This window comes from Haliaeetus leucocephalus, unplaced genomic scaffold (genome assembly GCF_000737465.1).
Source record: "Haliaeetus leucocephalus isolate CR32 unplaced genomic scaffold, Haliaeetus_leucocephalus-4.0 Scaffold384, whole genome shotgun sequence".
In the NCBI taxonomy this organism is placed as follows: Eukaryota; Metazoa; Chordata; class Aves; order Accipitriformes; family Accipitridae; genus Haliaeetus; species Haliaeetus leucocephalus.
Genome location: NW_010972820.1, coordinates 8954231 through 8978125, shown reverse-complemented (window position 1 = coordinate 8978125; position 23895 = coordinate 8954231). Strand labels below are relative to the sequence as shown.

At 40.6% G+C, this 23895-nt stretch overlaps 1 protein-coding gene across 1 annotated transcript in view; it reads left to right on the top strand.

Moving 5' to 3' along the window:
* Window positions 1-23895, top strand: part of NT5DC1 (5'-nucleotidase domain containing 1) — a 148881-nt gene that overhangs the window by 109241 nt on the left and 15745 nt on the right. The window contains exons 9-10 of the mRNA XM_010573436.1: window positions 19274-19392; window positions 20248-20406. Coding sequence (XP_010571738.1) covers window positions 19274-19392; window positions 20248-20406 — 278 coding nt within the window. The remainder of the gene's footprint in view (window positions 1-19273; window positions 19393-20247; window positions 20407-23895) is intronic.

Sequence of the window (23895 nt, the reverse complement as noted above, 5' to 3'; positions counted from 1 at the left end):
CCATGTCTGCTGTTTAAGTTTTCTTCTGCCATCTTCTGCGACATCTGGGCTTGACTGTTGCCAGAGATGGGATACAGAACTGGGTGGAGAACCAGGGCTGATCCTATATAGCTATTTTTATGCTTTTATACTCTCAAGGCCTTCTAGGCCTGAGGAGTGGGATCAGGATGGGAGTGCCTTCATTTTCCTGGAAGTTAAATGTGTAAGCTGTATAACTTCTTTTTAGGTCATTCTTTTTATTAGAGACTTCAGCCTTTACCTCCAGAAGAATACCAAAATACTACCCAGTAAATATTTTAAAGACCTTTAGTAAAACTGTAGAATATCTATTAAAAATATGGACATTTTGAAACGGATCATATTGCACCATTACAAGGGAATATATCATTTAAGTAGTCTTACATTATTCACTTAGTTGAAGAACATAAATGCCACCTCTAGAAAATTCTGATTAAATTTTCAACTAAAACACATTGAATTGAGTCTACAATATAGTTCAGTTGCTATAATTGCTATATAATAGGTATCTCAGTTGCTACCTCTACAGTGAAGGCTGCTTTGTTAAGAAAAACATGATGGGTTTTTTTCTTTTACATGAGCCTGAGAGGGTAAAACTCAAGAAAGCTTGTCTACTCTTTTTGGCTATTTTAGTTGTTCCAATCACCTCTCTTTACCAATCTTGTCTTGCTTTACTTCATCAGAACTTCATATTTAAATGTAGATTCAAATTTAAATTTAAAAATAGTTTTAGATTTAGCCTTTAGCTCATGACAGATATGACAGCACAAGTGTTGGTGGTTTTATGCAGAGATTTGATATTTGGCAGAGAGCTCACTCTCCTGATAGGAACCTGGTCTTCTGCTGCACCTGTGAATCCTTACCCAAATGTAGGGGCTGTGGTCCTCAGTCTGCAAAGACTGTCACGTTTTCCACAGATCTGGTCTGTACTGAGCTCCTCCAGCCACAAGTCATTGCGGGGATTAAATAGGACTTTTTCTTCCGTTGTTTGACATGGATCCCTGGTACATCCTTACCACTGAACACTGAAGCTCAGAGGTCCGCTGCTCCCCCCACGAGCAGCAGAGGAGATGGGGGTAAGGAAAATCTGACGTAAATGCAGAGGCATGTGTGTGAGACCAAGATGAATTGGAGAGGGGCTGGGGGAGCCAGGTGGTGGGAAGGGAGAGCATGGGAGGAGGCAGAGTAAGAGCAGAGCAGCACTTGTAAACGCACAGAGGAGAGGGGGTTCACTCTGATGGGGTTTTCTGAATTTCAAGTCTTTGCCTTTTGACTTCTACCACTGCCTTAAGGAGGACTTTTGAAATAAGTCCAATGCATCAGATAGCTTAAAATGATTTACCCGTGTGCTGCGTGGATTGGCCCTCCCAGCTTGCCCCCAGCCGCAGCAGGGGATGCGGCGCTGCCCTCCCAGAGGCTGTCTGAGCTCAGGAAGGTTCTGGGGGGGGACCACAAAGGGGCCCCTCTTCCCGCTTCTCAGAAGACACGAGCAGAATAACAACACCATCAGCAAAGGACACCTGTGTAATCTATTCTTCCAATGACTCGGGGTGTTTCTTTATTTAATGCAGCTGTGCTTTCTGCCTTTCTTCTGGAGATGGTGCCTCTTCATATCAGCCTGTCTGGAAATAATCTATAACGTGAGGCCACATAATAATGCATATTTGCTGAGAGCTTGTGACAGAGTGGCATGTAAAGGTTGCACTGGCTGAGGACTGCATTATTCAAGAGGAATAAAGTCCATAAATATTTCCCATATGTCTTCTAAAATGACTGCCTTTATATTGTTATAACATCCCACGGTGCCACGTGGTCTGTGAAAGCAATGCCATTCTTTTCAAGGAAATCTTGTTTAGCAATTCTTTATAGTGTATTGACACTTTTTTCCATGTATTTTCTGGCTATTTAGGAGAGAGAAAGAAGGGTTATAACTAATAAATAATCATCTTTTGTACTCTAGTTTTCAAAACTAGATCTTTTTGTACCTCGTGAGATCATGATGTTAAGATCAAGAGTCACCTAACTCTTTAATATCAGAAACAGGTTCTGTATGTAGCTGGTAGTAGGAGGTCCACTGTTTTAAGGGATAAAGTATCTGGTTCTATAACCAAGCCACCAATGAGAAATAATTCTTCACTCTTATCTCAGCTAGAGATTTTAATTTTATCCAGCATTTCGGGAGAAAGAGGAGTTTCTTTTTAAGCAGCTAATTGGTATGGATGATGATATAGAAAGATCTTCATATTCAGTAATAGAACCTGAGTGTTTTATTTTTTATTATGAAAATGCATAAGGATTATGGAAGTGCCTTATAAAGATGATTCCTTCAGCTGACACCATCTGCAGCAGCATGGTCAATGCCTGATTTCACTTTCTGAAAAGCAGCCTAGGGTGGGCCAGCAGGGCTGACAGTGGGACACACATACAAACAAATTTAATTTCATATAACAGGGTTTGTTTTCATAGAGATATTCATCATCTACTGAAGAAGCTCAGACAGTATTTCCCAAAATCTACAATGTCAGGCTTCTTGGCCGACTGTTGCACCTCCCATTCTTGTTTACATGATCTTAGTCTAAAACTATTCCACTTTGTGTACCACATTTGCACAAATATCAGCCACCCAACAGATTTTTTTCTGACAGTGTAAACAGCTGTCTCGGGGCCTTCTGGTTTCCCAATATGATTTATGCACTGTAGACAAACATTTAAAAAATCAGCATATGTTACCTTATAATCAAATGGATTTACCAATTAATCTTTTTAAAGTTTGCTAGATAGTACCTGTGTATAGTTTGGGAATCATTTGAGAATAGAGGTGATTATTTCCTATCGTGTCATCAACGTTTGCAATTAAGCCATGGGATAGATAAGATGGGAGACCTCTTTTAGGTAGTTAAGGACCTTTTTTCTAACAGTTAAATTTTATTTCATGTTTGATAAACATAGTCTTAGTTGACAGTAACAGTCTGGATTTTGTTTTTTACATGTTCAATACGGTAGGTTTATGTGGAAGCATTTAAAACAGATGCAAAAAGCAAAATAAAGTTGGGCCAGTGCATGCCCTCATCCTTTTGCAGGCACAGACAGACACAATACATTTTTAACAGATGATAGCAAAATGTTGGCATAAAGCTTCATTTTTTCTGGTAGTTTTCAGAGTCCTTGGCTACCATATTTGACAGTCATTGCCTCATAAAAACAAGTGTTTGAAATTCAAAGTACTTTTTTATTACTGATTGGCAGTGTATCATTTATAACCCTTTTGTAAAATTATGCAAGGGGCCACTCTGCAGTTTGCACTGATGGTACATGTATCCGCTCATACAATGACATAGTTAAGCTGCTGTAATTTGCCACTCTGTAGTAGTTAGGCTGTGTGGTAGCCAAAGAACAAGAAAGCCAAACTTTCCCTTACGGTACATCCATTTAGGCTATCTGAGCAGAGAGGCCATTCCTTTCTCCTAGGGAGAGGAACGGAGTGGTTTTATTTTGTTCTGTTTTTCTTGGAATGGGCTTTACTGGTATTTGTTTCAGAAGTGTTGGGAGACCAGATTTTCATTGCATCATTTAGACATACTCTCGACAACGACTGGTCTCACTCAGGCATTTTACAGAGCATCAGAAGCTACAGGTTGAGTGGCCAAGTTTGGTTTCTGTTTCTACCAGGAGGGCACAGTGCTGGCCTGACCACAGCAATTCACTCTAAAACTGGAGCATGGGTCAAGCGCTGGGATTTCAGCTGATGGCCCCTCATAACTGTCATGGGAGATACCTGTTATCAGCCGAGATGGCTGTTGGAAATTGGGTTGGGTTGCTGCCTCTTGAGCTTCTTTGGCCAATGCCTCAACCATATTAGCCAGAGGAGCTACCAGGACACAGGCTAATTCTTTAACATTTAGTCTGTTTGCCTAAACATTTCGGTTTATGCAATCACATGGCTTGTGTGAGTAGGAACTTATGCCCATCCTCTACTGCAGACCTCTATCAGTAATGCAATTTCAGCCACATTTGAGTATGACCTAGTATTCTCAGAGATATTACAGCCTCTACAGGTTGGAGAGGAAAAAATGGGTCTGTCCCTGCCAGCTCGGAGAAAGGCTGCAGTGTAAAATTACCCCTTGTTGGACACCTGCGTATCCATGCAGCAGAGCCTGGCCACAAATGACCCAGCTACTGGAAGATCCATGAGACTTTGCAGCCTATTAGACATTCAGTGAATCCAAGCGCAAGGCACAACTTCATAGAAAGATAGGCCCCATTATTTCTACTGTTGTTCATAAACAACTCCTTGTTTATTAAGAAAAAAAAAAAAAAGAAAAGATTACATAGTCTTTGAAGTATGGCATCTCTTTGTTTCTCAGTATCGAGATGAATGCTGAACTGTGGATGCATTCTCCAATGCCTGTCCTTCTTTAAAAGAAAAAATTAATGTGTTGAGCCAAGTTCTTTATATGTTTGCCTAGTGTTCAAAGTACCTTAGAGGATAAAAGGAATAAGAAGTTATTTATCCAAAAATCAAAACAGTGAAAAAGCGCAATGTGCTTCTGCATAAAGACAGCAGGGGTTGCTTCAGCTGATTACCTTTGATATTAAATACTGTGTTTGGCACAAAGCTGATAAGAATATTACAGAAAGCTAGTTCAAAGAAAGCTGAAGCTGCTGCTTTCAAAAGCTGGATATCAACAATATTCTTTTTGTTAAAACTGGAAAACATGTTTAGCATAATTGCCAGGAATTCTAAAACCAGAATTCTTTGTGTATGGAAAGTGTATTTTTATTTTCTAAAGGAGTTGCACTAATTAACACTACTGCAAAATCCTAGTTATTGACTATATTACGTTATATTCCAGGCCTGGATAAAACTCAAAACCCAATTCTTTAAGGTATTGTGCAAGCACGTGATAAGAGTCAGTCTCTGTCTACAAGGAGCCTGCAGGCAGACCAGATAAACAAATGGTGAAATAACAAAAGCGGTGGCTTTTCTGTGAGAGCCAAGGAACTAAAACACCAAGAGATTTAATGACTTGCCCATAATCATATCTCTGGCAGATTTGCGTATTTAACTAAGATTTCTAATGTCCTAATCCAGAAGCAGTGTAGAACTGTAAACCGTGTTTGCATAAGGACTCCATGAGAGTCTTGATTGTGAAAATCCTTTTAGCCCTTTCCAAAGATTTATCATAATGTGGATATTAAGATAACGTAATTGCAATTAATTCTGCTGGATTTACTTTTTATGGTTCTGTGATATCTATAAGTTTAAGGAACTGGACCTCCTAACTTGATATGTTCTACACTGAAATTATTCAAGTTATTCAATAATTATTTCAAATTATTGAAAGCAATAAGCTACAGTAGTTGTTTGTTTTGGAAGACAGTTCCATACCAATGATTTCTTAAAATTGGTTATTGGTTATCAGGTCATATTTATGTTTAATTTTAATGGAAGCAGCTTTCTCCATAGAGAAGCATGTCAAATGCTTTCTTAATATGGTGAATTATTTTAAGCTTTCCAAGCCTGTGTACTTAGAAGTAGTCTATCAAAGAACCTATTTCTGTGAAATAGGTTGCAAAATCTGTAAGTCGTGATGATGCTTTAAACGTGGCTGCCAAAGAGGTGACATCAGGATTTAAAAGTAGCATTTGTTTTAACAACAACATTTAGTAACTATATAAACTGCAGCTAAAGAGAGATAACTACAGTTTCTCTATATAATTCCATTTAAACACATAGACCATGTGATAGAGAGGTCGTTAAAAGTCAGGTTGTATAGAAAATCCTCCTTCATAGTTTTGTGACCGCCTTCTGGTGTTGCTATTTTCTCTTCTTTTATTTCAGGGTATTAGCACAGAATGGAACCATGACACAGTCTGATCTGGTTTGTACCTGCAGTACCAGAGAGATAAGGCATGAAAGCTCCCACAGTTAGGAAGCCCAATTCATCCCCAAAATGCCGCTTGTTTTTACAGCAGAATGAGCTGCTAAGGGCCTGTCAACCCCATCCTCTCTCTGTAGTGAGTCCCCACAGAAATTGAATTGCCATATCCTAGTCTGTGTTTTCAAACCCAAAGCCAGAATACTTAAATGACCAGTTTGTATTCCAGACAAAACTGTGTTCAGAAAACAGACTTCTCTGGCTTAAGGGAATTCTCCTCCAACACGTAAAAGGATTATTAAGAGGAGGTGATTTTTTTCCTCCATAGTCCCTGAGAAAACACAGCCAAATGCTGTGCAAGATTTAGAAGCAAAGAGGTCAGCACTCAATATAGAGCACATTTATAGTGTGGTAATACTATAACAATATATGATGCTGAAAAAGACTTGGGATTTAGGGAAGATTTCTTACTGACGTGAAGACCAGTTCTGTGTGGAAGACAAAAGCAAATGAACATCTTCCATACCTGAGCAAGACTTGCAACACTAACTCTTGTTGCAGCATTACTAGGACCCTTTCTGAAATAGTACCTTTGGTTCTCATGTTCTTTCAGTTGTCTTCCATAGAAATGCTGAAAGTTTGAAATGGTTGACTAAGCAATTGTGTCTGAGGGACGTGTAAGCTCACTTAATTTAATTTACTGAAGAGAACATTAAGATGTAGTCTTAATGAAGAAGTGGTTTGTGGCTCCTTTACATTGGACGCATGGGAGCTCAGACTAGTTTAACATAATACCTGAAGAATGTCTAGCAATTATTTATACAGATAATTCAATATCCAGAATTCTAGACTAGAAGGTGTTTTTTAATATTGCTTCTGGTTATATGAAATATTTCTTTTCACCTTCATTCTATTTCCCAGCACACATAAGTGTCTGCCCATGACTGAGGAGGAAGAGCTAAAGTGGAAATACCAAAAGACCGAAAGGAACACTAGGGAAACAAACCATGTGCAAGTCAGCAGCTGTTTTGGCATAAAGAGAATGCATATTTCCTTTTGATCTGTCTTGTGCATTTTAATATAAGATGGTTAAACAAATACCTGTTATTTCATCCACGGAATAAAAAAGGTTCCCCTGGAAAGCTTATTAACTCATACAGATCATTACCAGACTCTACGGCTGTTTACAAGTAGGATGTTACGCCCTTGATAGCTTAGTTCAAAAGCTTCTTTTCTTGCCAAACCTGTGTCATAAAGATGAATAGTTTTCAGAAGCTTTTTTTTGCCATTTAGTTGCAAGCCCCTCCCTTAAACAAGAATTGACTCATGACTACATTGTAAGGGTGATGCTGTATGTCAGAAGTCACAGAGGTCTACCTTGAAATAAATAAGTAAGTACCAGGAATGGATATAGAAACAACAGTGTATAGAGACTCTCTGGCTACCTATCATTTGGTATTCCTCAGCCAGCTCCCATTGTAGGCAATGAAGAGCTAGCCAACACGGTCAGTGGAGGGCTGTACAACTGCCCAAACGGCAGTGCCTGTGCTGTACTCTGCAGAATACATTGGCCCTATCGATGTAGTGCTGCAACCTGCAGTGGCTGTGCTTCCTATCACAGAACCTTTACATTATATTTCTGCATCTGGAGCTGAATCCCAGCCATGATGCATTTGTTGCTTAATCATAGGCCTCCAGTGCTAATGAAAAGCCCCAGGGAATCCAAACACAGGTCTTGCAGAAATGGCACAGGACCTATGGAAGACCCGTCCCTTCCCAATTTGGACTAATGTGCTGGAGGACCTTAGGGCATCTCAGATGTCTCTAGGCACCAGTATATTAGCAACTGGATAGGCTACCTGCTGATCAGAAAGCTCTGATCTGTGCAGGTCTACTCCTGTGCCAAGGTCTGGCTGCCTGCAGGATGGATCAATACAAGTTCATAAACTTTACCAGTCAGATTCAGTGCAAACCTGTGTGAATTTAGGTTGGTGGACATTTAGTTAAAACTTCATGTTATAGTTCTTAAACAGCTGTTGAAATCCACAAGGAATTTCTGGAAGAAAGAAAGATTACTTACGTCACAGGGGTGACTTATCAGTATGACTTCGCAGGGAAAACTCATTTTTTGGCATAGATCACATATATGTAAGCAATAAGTGATAGGATTCGGGGGGGGGGGTATTTATCTTTGTTCTCCATGTAATTGTTTTCTTCTGTAGGGTTCAAAAATAACTGGATTATTAGACAGAGAACCCCATAAAAAGTTACATTGTGATTTGATTTTTAATTAATTTGGAAGTTGGGATTGAGGTAGCTTGTAGTAGAGCAAATATAGAGGTTTGTGTATGGTACATTCCTGGCAAAATGAGGGCTGGCAACCACTGCAGAAAGCTTCCCTTCAGCATAGTTTCCATGAATCTGTATGTGCTGGTTTTCATTAAGAAGCTTTAGAGTTCTCTTGTGTGTTCTTCCAAAATGTCAAGCTTTTATTAAGGTTAGTCTGCAGAATTGTTTTTCACAGAAAGCACATGTGGATTTTTGTACTGCAGGCATCAGATCTGCTATTGGAAGCAAGTAATGAAAGGAGCCAGTTAGGAAGCCCTAGAAATGAGCTGGGAACACGAGGAGGAATTGTGACCAAAGCCTGGGCTGAGATCTGGTTCACTTTGATATGACACTGAATCTCTGCCTCAGTTTACCGGTTTCTAAAGACCAAGGCTTACCTAATGCTTACGAAGCACCCAGGAGCGCTGCACAGCGGTTAGTGGCAGAGGACAGCTGCAACAGATAGCAGGTGTGGACTTATCCTGCGTGGAGGAAATCCTAGGTGGCTAGATAGTTACTTAGTTCAGCAGCAGCTCTGCCTCTCCCACCCAACAAAGGTCAGAGAACACAAAACTGGACATTTCTTGGATGGCAAGTGATCATGGGACACTGCATTGTTTAGATGAGTAGGAAGTCCTCTGCAGCTGATGTTCAGAAGGGAATTACTTCTTGCAAGCTGAAAGCTCGGGAAGAGGTAAAAGTGATGTGCCGTTTTCTTCCTCGTTCTCTTTGTACTTCAGTTTTTCTTTATTTTTCACAAAGGAGTCCAAATGTCTTAAACTTCAATATGTATGTTGCATGTTGTTCTAGGTAGTGTTAGCGACCCCAGGACTTACTCTCTTCATCAGTAAACACGTTCATTCTAACCTGATTCTTATCTGCTGTGAAACCACTTTATATATTATTACTGTCCACAGATCCCAGGTGTCTCTGTGATATTGCCAGACTAAGGCTGAGCCTTCCAAGATGATTATTTTTTTCTGGAATAATAGTAGCAAGAGATTTTATCTGTGAAATTCCTGCATACAGAGATCTGGCACAATGCTCTTGGTTCTGAGAAACAAAGTGCATTTTCATATAGACACTAAGTGGTTTTGCAAACCACGCAAAGTGCACAGGTAAGGAACTGGAAAAGCATTATAGGAAGTGTCACAGGGATCATTTCTCTTTTACTTCTTCAAAAAAATCATTACTACAAATCTTTCATGTCAGTCTTCCCATCACAGAGTAACTAAACGTACTTATGCCAGAAAGGAATAGTTTCCATTTTTCCTTTCCATCTCCAACCTGTTTACATTGTTCTGAGATTTTCAGTGACTCTTTCACACATAAAAACTTTTTCTCTTTGTTAGAACATTAATTTCCTAACATGTTTCATTTTGTTTATTAAATATGAAGTTCTACTATATCTCAACAGATCTAATAGGAATAGGATTTCTTGGTCTTTTTCATTCTGGTGTTCTCTGACATGCCTGGCCCCATAGCAGACCTTAAAAAGCATCTGAAATATCTGCCAGTGTTCTAACCCTGTCACGTTCTTTGTCCCTCTTTTGAATTCATCCATGACTGTGGTCTACAGGGCCATGGAATTTTCCCCAGACCTCAAGGCTGAACTTGCCGTCACCCCTCTATCTTCTGTCACATGCACACAAGGACATGTCTTGTCCTTCCCTTCTGCTCCCATCTGCCACAGGTTGTAAGGCTCAACAGGGAGCTGGGTGTGCACACCCTACATAGACAGGAGCTGCTAAGGGGCAGGAGAGGCACAGAGCGATGGAAAGAAGGTGAAAATATTTCTGCTTTTCTCTGGCCCCCAGGAGAAGTTTTCCCGCTATCCCTCATCTTGGCATTCATGGCCTGAGCAACGTCATAGCACAGTTATTTCTTCTTTTATCCAGAGTCTACATAAATCCAGTTCCACCTCTCCCATCTGCATCTCACTTCTCCCTCCTAAGCCACTTAAATGGCTATTGTTGCCACTGTACCAAAATACTTCATGAACCTTAATATATTTACACTCATAGGACTTCTGCTGTGGGGGAGCTTTTAATGCTTCTGTTTACACACAAAGTGCCCGAAGTCAGGTAGGAAATGTGGCAGAACAGGTGACTCCCTGTCCCAAAAGCCAGACTAACCCAGACCAAACCACGGGTACAGCGTCCTCCCCGTATGCAGCTGACCACGATTCCCCGAGGACAAGCACCCTTCCTTCCCAAAGGCATCCTCCGTCACGGCTCCCCCACGCCTCTTGGCAAGGCACGCACCCAAGCAGCCGGTCGCAGCTTGGCCATCCTGCTCCCCAGCTGGCCCACCCTCCATCACACCCATGGTCTGGGGAGGTTTCCTAGTTTATGTGCTCCTTTTTCTCCTGTTTAGCTGTAACTTGGCGTAGTGCCACCAAATTACTCACCAGCGCAACTCCAAATTGTTTTCTTTCTATAGCACTTTCTGGTAAAGGCTTTTTGTGATGGACCTTAATGTGCGCATTGCTCGTGGCAAGGGTGCACTGCACAAGCCCAAATTTTTAAAGGTTTGGGGTTTTTTTAATCTAGAGGGGATAGTAATAATATCAAATACAGCAGAGAATACGGTAAAAGCATCTAGGGGTCCTCCTTATGTTAATAAGATTGCAAAGTCCCCATTGGGATTCATTGATGATACATGAACAGAGATATATCTCCAAGGGCAGATTCTCTGAAGCTAAAATCAGTGTTAGGTCCTGAAGTGTCTTTTGGTGCTTCTTGAACATTTTCTTAAGCAAAGGGAAAGAAAATAGAAGGCAGAAAATGTATTAGGGAAAAAAAGTCTTATTTGCTACTGAACATGACTACCCATTGTGATTGTTTTGATATTTTATTCTTTTCTGGTATGTTTGATATTCTGTCATATCTATGATTCTGAACCAGTTTCTGTATTTTTCTAATAGAAAATGGTCCTTAACTATTTAATGCCATCATATTCTGATTATAATTAAAGATTTTTTCTTTTACTATTACTTGAAGTGCTGAGTATTATTAATAAACTATAAAAATACTCACAGTTTAGTACATATATGAAGCAATGCCAAGGTAGTTTCTTCCCTGACAACCACATTCAAATGCTTTTAATATTGGTATGATTTTTAAGTGTGCAATGTAATGCTTCTCTTCTGCCATGTGATAAAAAGAAGTCTTGGGTCAAGAGGAGCCAGAACCCCTCTCTCAGTAGTTTCAGGTGTTAGCTTTTATTTCCATAAAAAATTGATTATTCTAAGCCATCCAGTTTTGTTTAGAAATATTGGGAATGAGCATACTTCACAACTTCTAAATAGCAAGATAGCTGTGAAGCACTGAGAAAAGAAGCTATTTTCAAGTTGTCTCTTTTTTTTTTTTTTTTTTTGAGAAGTCTCCCTTTTTCAGACAGAAAAAAAACATGTCTGAGTTTTTAACATCCACACAGCAGTGGGGAGATACCCAGGCTCCAGTGGCGGGCCCCTGCACTCTCCAGGAATGCTCTCGCCGCCGCTTGCTGAGCTTGCCGGGCTCGGCAGCAGCACCGTGCTAAGGAAACTGTTGTGGGGTGGGGTGGGGTTCTTCTTTTTTAATTACGGAGTCAGAGGGACAGTCTGAGCAAGGTTTTAATAACCACTATCTGCAGCTACGGAACGCTTGTACAGTAATTAACAGGCAGGAGCCTGGGTGGATTTTATTTTTTTAATTCCCAAATTTCATTTTTTACCTGTGAAAGTCTGAAACTTAAGTTAGTCTTTAAAGGTTGATGTAAAACTGCCCCCTTCAGAGGCAGCTGCTATTTGAAGAGCTGGAACTTCAGACAGAACTGATCAATAAACTTAAAGTAGGGATTTTCGATAGTGTAATAAGTTAGGAAAAAAGAATGGAGCTTTCTTATAAACCATAACTCAACTTGGCTGTATAAATAGTTTTCATATAAAAGTTAATGAAAATGTCTGTTGTGTATTCCAGGCAAATGAGTAAGTGCAATAACTGTGCATGCTTCTGTCTGCTTCACAATTATTATGCCCTTTGAAATAACGTATTTTAGGGAAATGAAGAAATAAAAAACAAAGGCCTCTTGCAGCAGGGTCCATATATTGCTTTGTGGAGATATGGTTGTTCAGAATCAAATGGTCTATTCTAGTTTATGTAATTTATTTTATACCTGAAATATTAAGATGTAGGGGGGAAAAAAGTTCTTAGACTTTCTGTAACTGAGGATTAAAGAGCTTTTGTTCTTTTTTTGTTGGTGGTGGGGTTTTTTAATGTCTGAGGCCAAAGTAAATGAACAGCAGGAAGTTTTTCTCCACCACACTGCAGTGTCGATTTTCAGTGTGGAAGAGTATGGTCCAAGAGCAAATTCCAGTAAGCTTTATTTCAGTAGGTATTGCTAGAGACACTTAGAGGGTTAGGATAAGCTGAGAGATTACAGTCTGCACAGTGCAAAGAAGATGCTTTGTGTGTCTTAGTTTTATTTTAATTATTGAAATTAATTGAGACATTTTTCTGAAGTGACAGGTTAGGTCAGAACTGACTGGTGGCCCTCATCTCATCTTCTGTGCTTCCCTCCATCTTCTGCTTCCATCCACTCTTCAAATTTTTGTACAGCACTGAAGCACACCCTAGTAAGAAAGGTTATAGACAGTTGCTTGAACCGAACTGCATGTTCCTGAAATGATTACATCTTTTTTTTTTTCCTCAATTACCATCCCTCTCCTAGCTTACTTGAATTTAAAATGCTTTCTGGAAAAGCCTGTCTCTCTCCATAATTATACAGGGATCTGTAGGATGACTATGATATTAATATTGATAGGGTTATTTGGGGACATTTGTCTGTATATTGGGAGTTCTTCATTTATAAGGCTCTGGAGACTTCTTACAAAACAAATGAGCTCCAGAATAAAACTGTTCTGGGGAAGGAATTTATTTCTTATCTGGCCATTTTGTACTTCTCCAAAGATCCGGATTAAAAAAAAAAAAAAAAAAAAGAAGAAGAAGAAGAAATTAAATTCTGTATTTATGTCCCTCTTACCCTTCCAAAATAGAAGTTCTCTGAGTTATAAATACAATTAAATACAATTACAGAAAAAGCTTCACCAAATCTGCGCATGAACTACATTTAAAAATGAACTTGCAGATGAATCATTCTCAAAAAAAAACTGATTTTCCTTTTCCAAGGAAAAAGAGGCCTTGCTTGTATTTCATCATACGAATTTTTTAAACAGAAACACTTTGTTCATTAGCCAGACTGTTCCTGGGAAGTTATAAAGTTAATGCTTTGACAGATCAGAAAACAAATTACTAAATCTGTAATGAGCTATTATTTTCAGTTCCTGTAACACAGTAATCAAAACTTCCTAAAGAAACTTCCTTGCTGACTTCTCTAAAGGAAATACTGATTTTCCTACAAACAAGTAAACCTTCAATCTTGTCTCTATGTAGGCTGTTGCTTGGCACAATTAAGCACTAAGGCAGATTTTAATAAAAAATAAAAAGGTTTTAGTAAAACTAAAAATCTAAAACTATTTGTTTGTTTGTTTGTTTGTTTCTCTTCTCTAAAGAGTCTGTGGTTCTTCTATGCCTAGGGCAATTTGAAAATACACTGTCTTGTACTTTGGTCTTACCAGGCCTTATAAATGAGCAAAAGAACAGAAGTCCATCGTGAGAAAAGGGATTGTTACTAATCGGATAAGTAGCACTTATGAATTATTATGAAATAGTTTATTTTTTTCACAGGATAGTGTCTGTATTTTTCTCTCAGCTTTACCTGTGGTGTTCTTTCAGAGTGTTTCCAGCTTTTAGTAGTACTGTTATTTAGTCCTCCACATGAATGAGCACATATATGTTGGGATTGCTAAGCATAAGAAAGATATATCACTGCCTATGTAAAATTAAAAATCATGTTCCAGTTTTCAGAACTGAATTTTTACTTTGATTAGTTTCACCTTTGTCTCACCAACTATAAGCCACCCCAAAGAAGGCAGAATGATACAAGGGCAGGAAGGGGAGCTGATCTTCAGGCTTTTTCTGAAAAAAATCAGATTGGACAGCCAAAAATGGAGACGGCCAAAGTCACTTTGGGAAGCCTTAGCCTTTTATTTCAGCACATCGTGCTAAGGGAATAATTTGTTCTTTATCACTTCCCTGCAGTCATCCAGTCAGACAGGAGACTGGCAAGCGCTGGTGCACGTGTCGGGCAGATGGTTTTCTCAGCTGCTTCCAGGGCACAGAAGTAGTTCAGGGATGGTAAAACACACAGTAATATCTGCATGGATCCTGGACACCACCCAGCAAAAGTGGTTGATCTATACATAGGAATTTGGGGTGCTGCCCTACAGAAGGGTGCCCGTGGGGTGTGAAGTTTTACCCCCAGCAAGCTTGTAAGTACTTGCTTTCTCCGTGGAGAGCATGGCCCCAGAGGAGCTCTGCAGCTTACGTCATCCCATCTCATCCCCTTTACAACTGGAAGAAGCCACCAGAAGGATTTTACTTGTGCAGGTCCCTTTGTCTTGACTGTAAAACGATGTGCTTTCCTGCCCCGAGTCCCCTTCTGGAAAAGAGAGTTTGTGTTTCTTGAGTGAGCTCAAAATGCCATCTAGGATCAGACCGGGCTTGCAAGCTGGGCTGGAACATAACCTGGCTTTCATATTAATGTCCTCAGGGCCTGAAATGACATTATTTTAAACTACAGAGAGGCATATCGGTATGATAGTTGTGGATCATAAAACGTACTTGTTTTACAAAATGCTGAAGACATACACCCGTCCACGAGAGCTGCCCGTGGGGAGGAAGAGGAGGAGGCAGGAGCAGGTACAGGCGCGAGCAGCGACAGGGTCACCGCCTGGTTTTATTCCATTGCGCAGTTCAAAGGAGCAAAAAGTATCAGTAACCCCAACAGCCGCTCTAACTAGATTTGTATGGCAGCGAGGAAAAGGCTGTCAGGAGACAGACAGGAGAAGGGGCTGCTGGGGACCTGCGCACACGCTGCGGTTAAACCTGGCACAGCTTCTGCTGGCGCAGCCTCCGGGCACTCCGAGTCGCTTCCTTACCCCCGTCTCTGCCCGGCCAAGTGGGTGCGAGGTGTCCTCGGGCTCGCGGGTCCTCCCCTCGCCCCGGCGCGTACCCAGCTCTCGCCGTAGGGCGCCCAGCCAGAGGAGCGGTGCTGGGTGGTGGCCTCGGGGCTGGGGACCTGATGAAAATTAACCTCGGCGTAGGTGCGGCTGAAGAGAGGTGAGTGACTGCCGAAGTGTAAGTTCACCCTCGCCTCTTAGCTTCTCTCTTAACCTCGGGCTTCCCAAACGAGAGCCCCATCCCATGGGCTGGGGTATAACAGTGTAAACGCCAGCCAGGTTAAGGACAGAGCTCCACGTTCAGATCTTGGGCTGAACATTTAGTGTGGACACAACCTCAGCGCCGCACGTGTTCAGGTTTCCATCTGGGCAAGTATAACCCATAAACGGATAGCAAAGCAGACGGCAGTAAGCAAGCGTGTGCAAAGAATTTCCCAAGGAGCGATTCTGTGCCAAAGTAAATTACCATCACTTGTCATTTAAATGGGAATAAGCTTCACTGATTACTTTTTGCATATTCATTCAGAACGAAACCAGATGTTCCTCAGCCTGTGTTATGAACCTGCAACTCGCATTTAAAAGCAGGCAAGCAAATTCTCACAAGAAAAATGATATTGAGTCTTGTTAGTGAATTGGTTTATCTGAAAAAACATATCTGCTAACGGTGATGGGAGTACATTTCTGAATCAGAAAACATTTCCCAAGCTGTTAGACACAGCAATATGCAAAACACCATTCCAGCAATATTAATATTGCCCCAGCATGTGTCAAGTTTTTGTTGTTATTTTTAAAAAGGAAGAGTAGCTTCCCCTCAGGAAAATTGCTCTGAATCACGGTTAAGGTTTGGGTGAGTGTTTTAATAGAACGATTTGGGGGGTTAATTATTTTAATTTTACTTGCTTTCTACCTTTACATTTCTTGTCGTGGCACGTTTTCAGTCTACAGCCAGGAGTCTGGGTTGCAGTGATATATTAGGCTTCAGAAGGAAGCAAGTTGCTCTGTCTAAATCATCTGAGAAATTCTTGTTGGTTATGCAGTCTGTTTAAAATTGTCAGGACATCTCCTTTTCCTCCCAGCTTATAAGACCTGAAGCATTAGCATCCCCACCTATATATGTGTTGCTTCCTGCTGAAGGAGTATTTATAGCATTTCTGACCTTTGAGTGAACTTTTATGAATCAATAACAGCAAATTGGAAGGAAGGTCAGCAGCAGTTTTCCTCATCTGAGTGTAGCCAATGTTAGGCTTGGCATATCTAAAATATGTTAGGAACTATCATAACTACATTTATGCAGCATTTTTGCAGGAAATTTGCAGATTTCTTCAGTGCTGTCATGTAGCTGCTATCTGAAGGATATATTACAAGGCCAGAACCAATGGTGTCATTAATGGGTTTTAAGTTGTTTTGTATCAATTTTTACATGGCAGAACTACTACAAGAGGTCTTAATAGCCAGAGCTGAAGAATAATTTTCTTGACTATACTTTGCCACAGGGAAAATGTAAGTGGATTAGAAACCCTTCTTTTTAATGACTTACTGCAACTCAAACACCATTAATTTCCTCCCACCTCAGATTACAGAAATAAAATTGATACAGTCACCCCTAGATGTGTGAGCACAAGCAGCCAATATGAGATGGTTTGAGGCAAGGTTTGCCAATTCAGATTCATTATCCCCATAGCCCTACAACTCAAATATTATAAAGGACCTTTCCTAATTCCTCAGGTTTCTGAAGCTCCTTCCAAAATCAAGGTGCTCCCATAATGAATTAGACATCTGAATGCTGTTTACTGCCTCCAAGCATAGAGGAGGAAACCAGGCTTCGAAATTTCCCTTCATTTCATTGCCTAAAAGCAAAGTTCCTAACTTAATTAAATCCTTTCCTTCTCCAGAGCTGGCACCTCTAGAAAGTGCTTCTTGTGCTCTCTGCCTACTGAGGGAGCCTGGCCAACTAGTTCAGATTGTAACTGTAAATTAGAACCTAAATTCCGGATGCATCGAGTTAAGTAAGATGAATCCCATTGCTAGGGGTGACAGTAATAGATCTCACAGAGTGAGAGATCTTCTACCTTGTAATTAGAGTGAATTTTTTCAGTCGGGACTGCCCCTCATGCCTTTCCATAGAGGTAGCAAAGCAGAGTCTTGCTCTTTGCCGGAGCCTTCTGGTGCTGCTGTAATACGTAGGGCTCCTATCTGTAAATGCGATGTTGTTATTCTGAAAATCCCTTTCATAATAGCTCCATTTTTCTCTAGCATTTTCCTGACTGAATGGAGAGACAATGATAGCTGTACAAACCTTCACAAATTTCAAGAAACTTTTGGTAGCAGCTCAAAAGAGTTGTTTTCATAAGTTTCTTTTTCTATGTCCGTATCGTTTGAAGATTTTGTCTACTTGTTCAGCCAGCCTTACAAATATGTCTAAAAATACAAGGAAAATAAAACAAATTTGCTGAAGCTTGACAACTTCTGTTTGATCAAAAGTTGTTTGGTCAAATGTATTTTAAAAGTCAGGAAATGAAGATTTTTTTAATGGATGCTATCATACTTATTATTATTATTGCTAGGTTTCTGAAGAAGAACAAAGGAAAAGACATTTCCACACAAGTTCTGCGTGAATCGTTAGTGTCAACTTTGAATTTCCTTGTTTTTCCCTAGTTTATAAAACATCCTTAATATAGAATCGTTTTGTCTGAGAATAAATCCTGTGTTTATTCAAATTCTTAGATTCATAATATTAAAGAATGATTTACTGCCTCTCTCCACATAACTATTTCCCTGGTTTTGCTTCTTTTTTTATTTCTTTCAAGGACCAATGTCCTGCACTATGTACATCTTCAGTGCTCTTAAACATAAAGCTGTCTTTTCATTTCACTGTTCTCCAAAATTTGCATTCCAGCTTTCGGCAGTCTCTAACCAAATGAAGTTTGCTAAGTTTGCTTTGTCTTAGTCTTCTTCCTAACGCATTTTAAGTACTTTTTTTGAAAAATTCTATAAAGCGGCAGAAAAACTGAAGTCCTGATGTTACACCTAAGTCAGATCAAAATACTCTGTTGGCTTCTACCCGTCTGTCTCTAGCATAAAAAATAAGACATGTTTAACTGAGACTCAATAACATAATCACCCTTCTGTTTAACCACATCAATAGGCAGAAGACATTAATATTTCTGTTGAAATTCTAGTTTATTGGTTCACTAAGGCTAGTGGTTTGGCTCCAGCAAGAAGCTAAGAGTTCATCTGGCAATAGCACCTGGATCTGACTGAGCAGTAAGGTTACACGGACACCAGGACATGCTTTGGGACCAGCTAGAAACGAAGTCTATGGCACAGTTGGGTGATGACTGGGGAGTTTCAGCTTCTACTGGTTTTTCCAGTTCACTGACAGGTGCCAGTGTAGCTATATGCCAATGTGGATTACACCACCAGCAGCAATATTGTCCACTCATCGTTTCTTCTGAACTAGGTGTTAACTGGAACTGCTCATTGTTTGCGCTGATCTAAGGCTGCCGAATGCCCGTAAGAGCTACCTCAGCCTGTTTTGTTGTATTTATGCCAGCGTTCAAAAGCAGTAGGTAATTCCTCTGTGGGGAAAGGTACATGTTGTCTCTTACAGCCTCTCTAATCTCATGGTTTCACCTTAGATCTGTAGTAGCTCCTCCATCCGTCTGGTCTGCGTGGCTTCCTGCCTTCACTGCTGCGGCGTCTGGGGGGCAAAGCCGAAGGCTTTGATTCCTCAACTCTTCTGGAGCCCTTGCAGACGAGGCTCGGCTGCATCTTTTCTCAGAAATGTTTGCCTACCCCCAGCTACCAAACACCTTGACTGAACCTGCAGTCAGTACCAGGACTTGAGCCAGACACTGGAGCTGGTTTAATGTCAAAATAGACCACGATCTCCAAGCTGTGCCCAGGCAGCTTCTCGCGTGTCTCACGAATACAGGAGCATGGGCTGCTCTCGCTAACAGCGGGTGATTTTGCTTGGTGATTTCAGAGAATGACGAGGAGCAGGAGGCTCTGCTATCACTGGACAAGCCCGGCTGGTATTCCCAAGGTAATGCTATCCAGCTTTATGAACTACTGAAGAAGATGACTGGCAAGTTGGATCCTAAGGTATGTTATAAGTGAGAGTAAATCTTTCTGAAAATACCCTGTTTCAGTCTAAAATTCACCAGACAAGGTTTCATTAAAGTTATTGATGTGATCGGTCACAAATTTTTATTCTGGTTACGCTTGCTGTTGTCTAACAGGCTGCAGTCCAGAACTGGAAGTAGCATATTAGTCTTCTTATCTGAAGAATATGTAAACTTTTTAGATGTTTTATTCTGTGTGCATGGTCATGCATTTCAGCAGCTTTGGGGAGAATCAGACTGTAATCAGGAAATAAACAATATCCATGATGAAACAAATCAAATAGATTAAAAGGTGGCATCAGTGAAAACTAGGATCACGTTATTCTAATTACAGGTCCAGATGGGTGAAAATGCCGCTCAAGGTGATGGGACCACATTTTCCCTAGGGGGTAAACTACTCCCTGGGCACAGAAGAGTTCTGAGTCACCGAGAGATGCTCTGTGTTCTCCCTTGTTTCCAAAGTTGTCCAAAATTCATTCCTGTTGTTTAGTGTATTTTCTTGGTAGTCTTTTCCACTGCTTCCTGGCAGGCTATTTCTGTCAGTCAAAAATCTCAGCAGTGGCCCCTGTGCCGGTCCCAGCCAGGCATCTCCGTCCAATGCCCCTGCAGGGTGAGAGCGAGGAGGGTGTGCAGGGCCAGCCTTTTCCTTACGGAGCTGGTTGAAGATAAAACCCCAAACTGTGATATTAATAAGATCTGTGTGTGTCACGGCCAACTGTAAACACGGAGGAATTTTTATTAGGTTGTTTTAAAGCTTTTTCTCTCTCTGTGAAATACAGTTTGCTTGTGTTTTCCTCACATACAACGAACTTTTAATTTGCTGCTTCCCTTGTAGGTTGTTTATTTTGGTGACAGCATGCACTCAGATATTTTCCCAGCTCGTCACTATAGCAACTGGGAAACCGTCTTCATCTTAGAGGAGCTTCTAGGGGACAAAGTTACGCTGCCTGCAGAGACTGAATCTGAGCCCTTGGAGAAGAAAGGAAAATATGAGGTAAGGGTTCCTTGCAGATGTTTCCTGGAACAGAAGAAAGCAAGTTACAATAAAGCCTCACGCCACCTGCACTGAGAATGAGCCTGCTTATCATACCAGGCTGCTAGCAGCATCAGCATCCCTCACAGACCTACTGTCCTTGCCGCACCGGGAGGTGCCATCCTGTCCCAGCTTGGCATTGCTTGGGTGACGCAGAGCTTCTACCTGGAGCTAAATCGCAGACCTCAGAAAAAGAGCTGTATGTACAGTCCCTTAACCAAAAAACATAGTCTTCTTTTCAGTAACAAGAACCTGCCTTGCGTCCTACAAGGAGAAATTTCATGGCCGCTTATCACAAGTCCAGCACCTGAACTCTGCCGAGTTCATGATGTTTCCCTGCATGTCGTGGCCAACTGTAAACAGGGAGGAATTTTTATTAGGTTGTTTTAAAGCTGTCTTTCTCTCTCTGTGAAATACAGTTTGCTTGTGCTTTCCTTATATACAAAGAACTTTTAATTTGCTGCTTCCCTCGTAGGTTGTTTATTTTGGTGATGGCTGCACTCAGATAAGAGGCACTGTTTCGAAGTCTGGTCCAATGCAGACTACTGAGTTACCTCAGATAAATAATGTCATTTTCAGGTTGATCGCAGCTGGGAAGTGGGGCCTTAGCACAACTGCCACACTTCAATTCTCCCAGAGAAGCTGGAAGGTTACTGTGGTTTATTCTTCTCTCCGCTGCCGAAAAACACAGTAGATAGGCAACAGCTCTCAGGCAGCCGACGTGGCAGCGTTATACCTCCAATGTGTTCTATGTAGGAGCTACACTGCAGCTTCAGTCCCATTTGAAGTGTTTCTTTTCTTATGTTCCAAATAAATAGGTCATTTTCTTCTAATTGCAGAGAGATATATATGCTTTTTGCACTTTGCTTTGAAAAGCACTTAACTTTTTTTTTCTTCTTAAATAATTACTCTTTGTGATTTAAAAGTTAACTTACTGATAGGAAGATTTTTATGGGGTGCTTTTACACTAGAGATGTTTTTAACCTAAGAAGCATTTTAAAAGCCCCTGGGTTTTGTGGAGAAAAGGATGACTTCAATGTGACTAAAACAATATAGATGTGACATCTATTTCTCTACTTTTTTAATAGACATATCTAATATTGTCCCCCACTATCCTGATTTCTAAACTAAGGTCAGACAAGGACATTTCAGTCACTGAAATAAGGAAATGTAATCATTAATGTTTAGGCTTTTTCCTGGGTTGTAGAAAAACAAAAATTAAGACAAACAAACTTAAGTCTCCTGTCAAGAAAAATGTGTTTCCCAGTAAGAAAGCGGGGGGCAGGGGGAAGGAAGACTGAGTAGTAGTGCTACATAGGTTAATATAATTTAATTTAATTAATTAATTCTATAAAAATAACTCATTCTCCTCCATAAACTTGTTCATTCTCTGACTGGAGACTCTGCTGCATTGCAGCATAGGACTTACATCTCTGTAAGGTTTGGGGGGGTTTTGTGCAACCATGGTTTCTTAAGCATGTTCAATATATGCTTTTGAAGCACACATATTTAAACAGACAGCCAGAACAGGTTTCTTTTCCTGGAAGTACAAAGAAGGAGTTATTGAGTGATGTGTTTCTAAGCCCTTGATGATGATTTATTTGGTTTTCTCTTGTTGCAGTACCTCTGGTCAACTGCTCACAAGATCCATCTTCTCTATCGCTGCAGTTATCAAGCAGAAAATTGAGACTTTTAGACAGGTGCTTGACATTTCACTAACACTGTAGTATTCCTGATAAGAGATTGCAGTATCTCAGGGAGACACCACCCCTGCCACCCACAACCCCTGTTCAGTTTACATCCGCTACCAGTGACAGCAAGCAAGCAAGGGAGAAATGAATTGCGTTGATTAAAGGAATCTGAACCAGGGGGGCCATGGCAGGTCAGTGGTGTTATTTCATTACCATGCTGCTCACTGGAGTCTGAACAACAGGTCACATCCATATCTCTGCAGTTGACTGGACACCACTGACTTAACAGGACTAGTTCAAAGGGACTCCCTTTACAAGCCTATGAAAGTTTTATTTTCATTCCCCTAATCAACTTCTCCCATTAGCCCTTTGGTTAAGAGGGGAAAAAATCCAACTCAAAGGATTGTACAAAGTCAGGTGTTTTTGAAAATTAGGCACTAATAAATTAGATTTAGTCTTATTTATCAGCCTTCTCATTCATTGGCAATAAAAAAAATACACTATTATTGCAGACTTTCCATGCCATGCTGTGTGTGCAGAGAGGGACTGAATGTTTAATACAAGATGCAGTCTTCCCTTCTATCAATCTTTACAAAATATTATTAAAGAAATACAGTATTACTTCTAATTTGCAATTGCATCTTTCAGAAAGAAATGACAAAAAAACTGCTTTCAGTTGTTTGACTGGTATTTCATCACTAACAGAGAGGAGAAGAAAACAACCTCCTCGCACACAAACTGGGAGGCTAGTAATTTCCATTTTCATTAGCAGTTTTTGTCTTTTCCCTTCAATTAAATGCATGATCTAAGCCAGATACACATAACTGTGAAATTATGGTAACAACTGCAATTCTTTCAAGTGCATGAGTCATAACCAAATGAGCAGGAGAATAGCAAACCAAAAACTATTCATGCAATTACTCGGCTCCTAAGTGAATTGCAGCATGCAGGGGAAAAATAAAATACCAAGCATTGTGTTGAAACGAGATTCCCCCCAGATTTGGGGGTTTGTTTGCTTGGCTGGAGGCTTTGTTTTTGCCTTCTGTTCTTTAAATGTGTGATCAATTCCATCAATGAAAACTCGAAGAAAAGATGGAATTCATCCCAGGATTTCGAGGGAAGCGATTACAGAGGAGCTAGTCAGTGTGTAAAAACCTTGGGCTATAGGAATGAATGGAGTAGAAATTGAAGAAGTTATTGGCAGATATAGATGATATTTTTGCAGTTAGAAAGGAAAACTAATTTTTGCAGTATTGCCTAGTGGCTGGTTGGTTGGGGGGATCAGGGCCCTTAGCCCCCTGAATTTCCCTGACTCCCTCAGCATGACCTTCGACAAGGGCTAATCCTCTGTGCCTTTTGGCTCTGTCTCTTTATTCTGGTTTAACACAAATCTAACAGTATATTCAAGACCAACCTGATGGTCTGTCACGAAGCCTGGCAAGTTAAAGCCATATCCTTAAAGCAATATCCTGAAGTGAAATTCATTTTATTTTAAAGGAAGTCTGCTTATAGTGATCCATGTTGAAGTTTAGCTGTAATGATCGTGGGTGAAATGTTTTATATTTGCACATGACTTGTGGAGGGCAGGTTCTGTGCAAAAGTTAGACCAGTGGCAGGTTTGCACACCCAGCATGGCTGTGTTACTTGGGAACATCTGGTTGTTGTGACCAGCACAGCTGTGCTGGCGGAAACACCTCAAATACTTGCCATTCTGCCGGCAAAACTGTATTTTGAGCATTGTTTTTTCTGGCATTAAGGG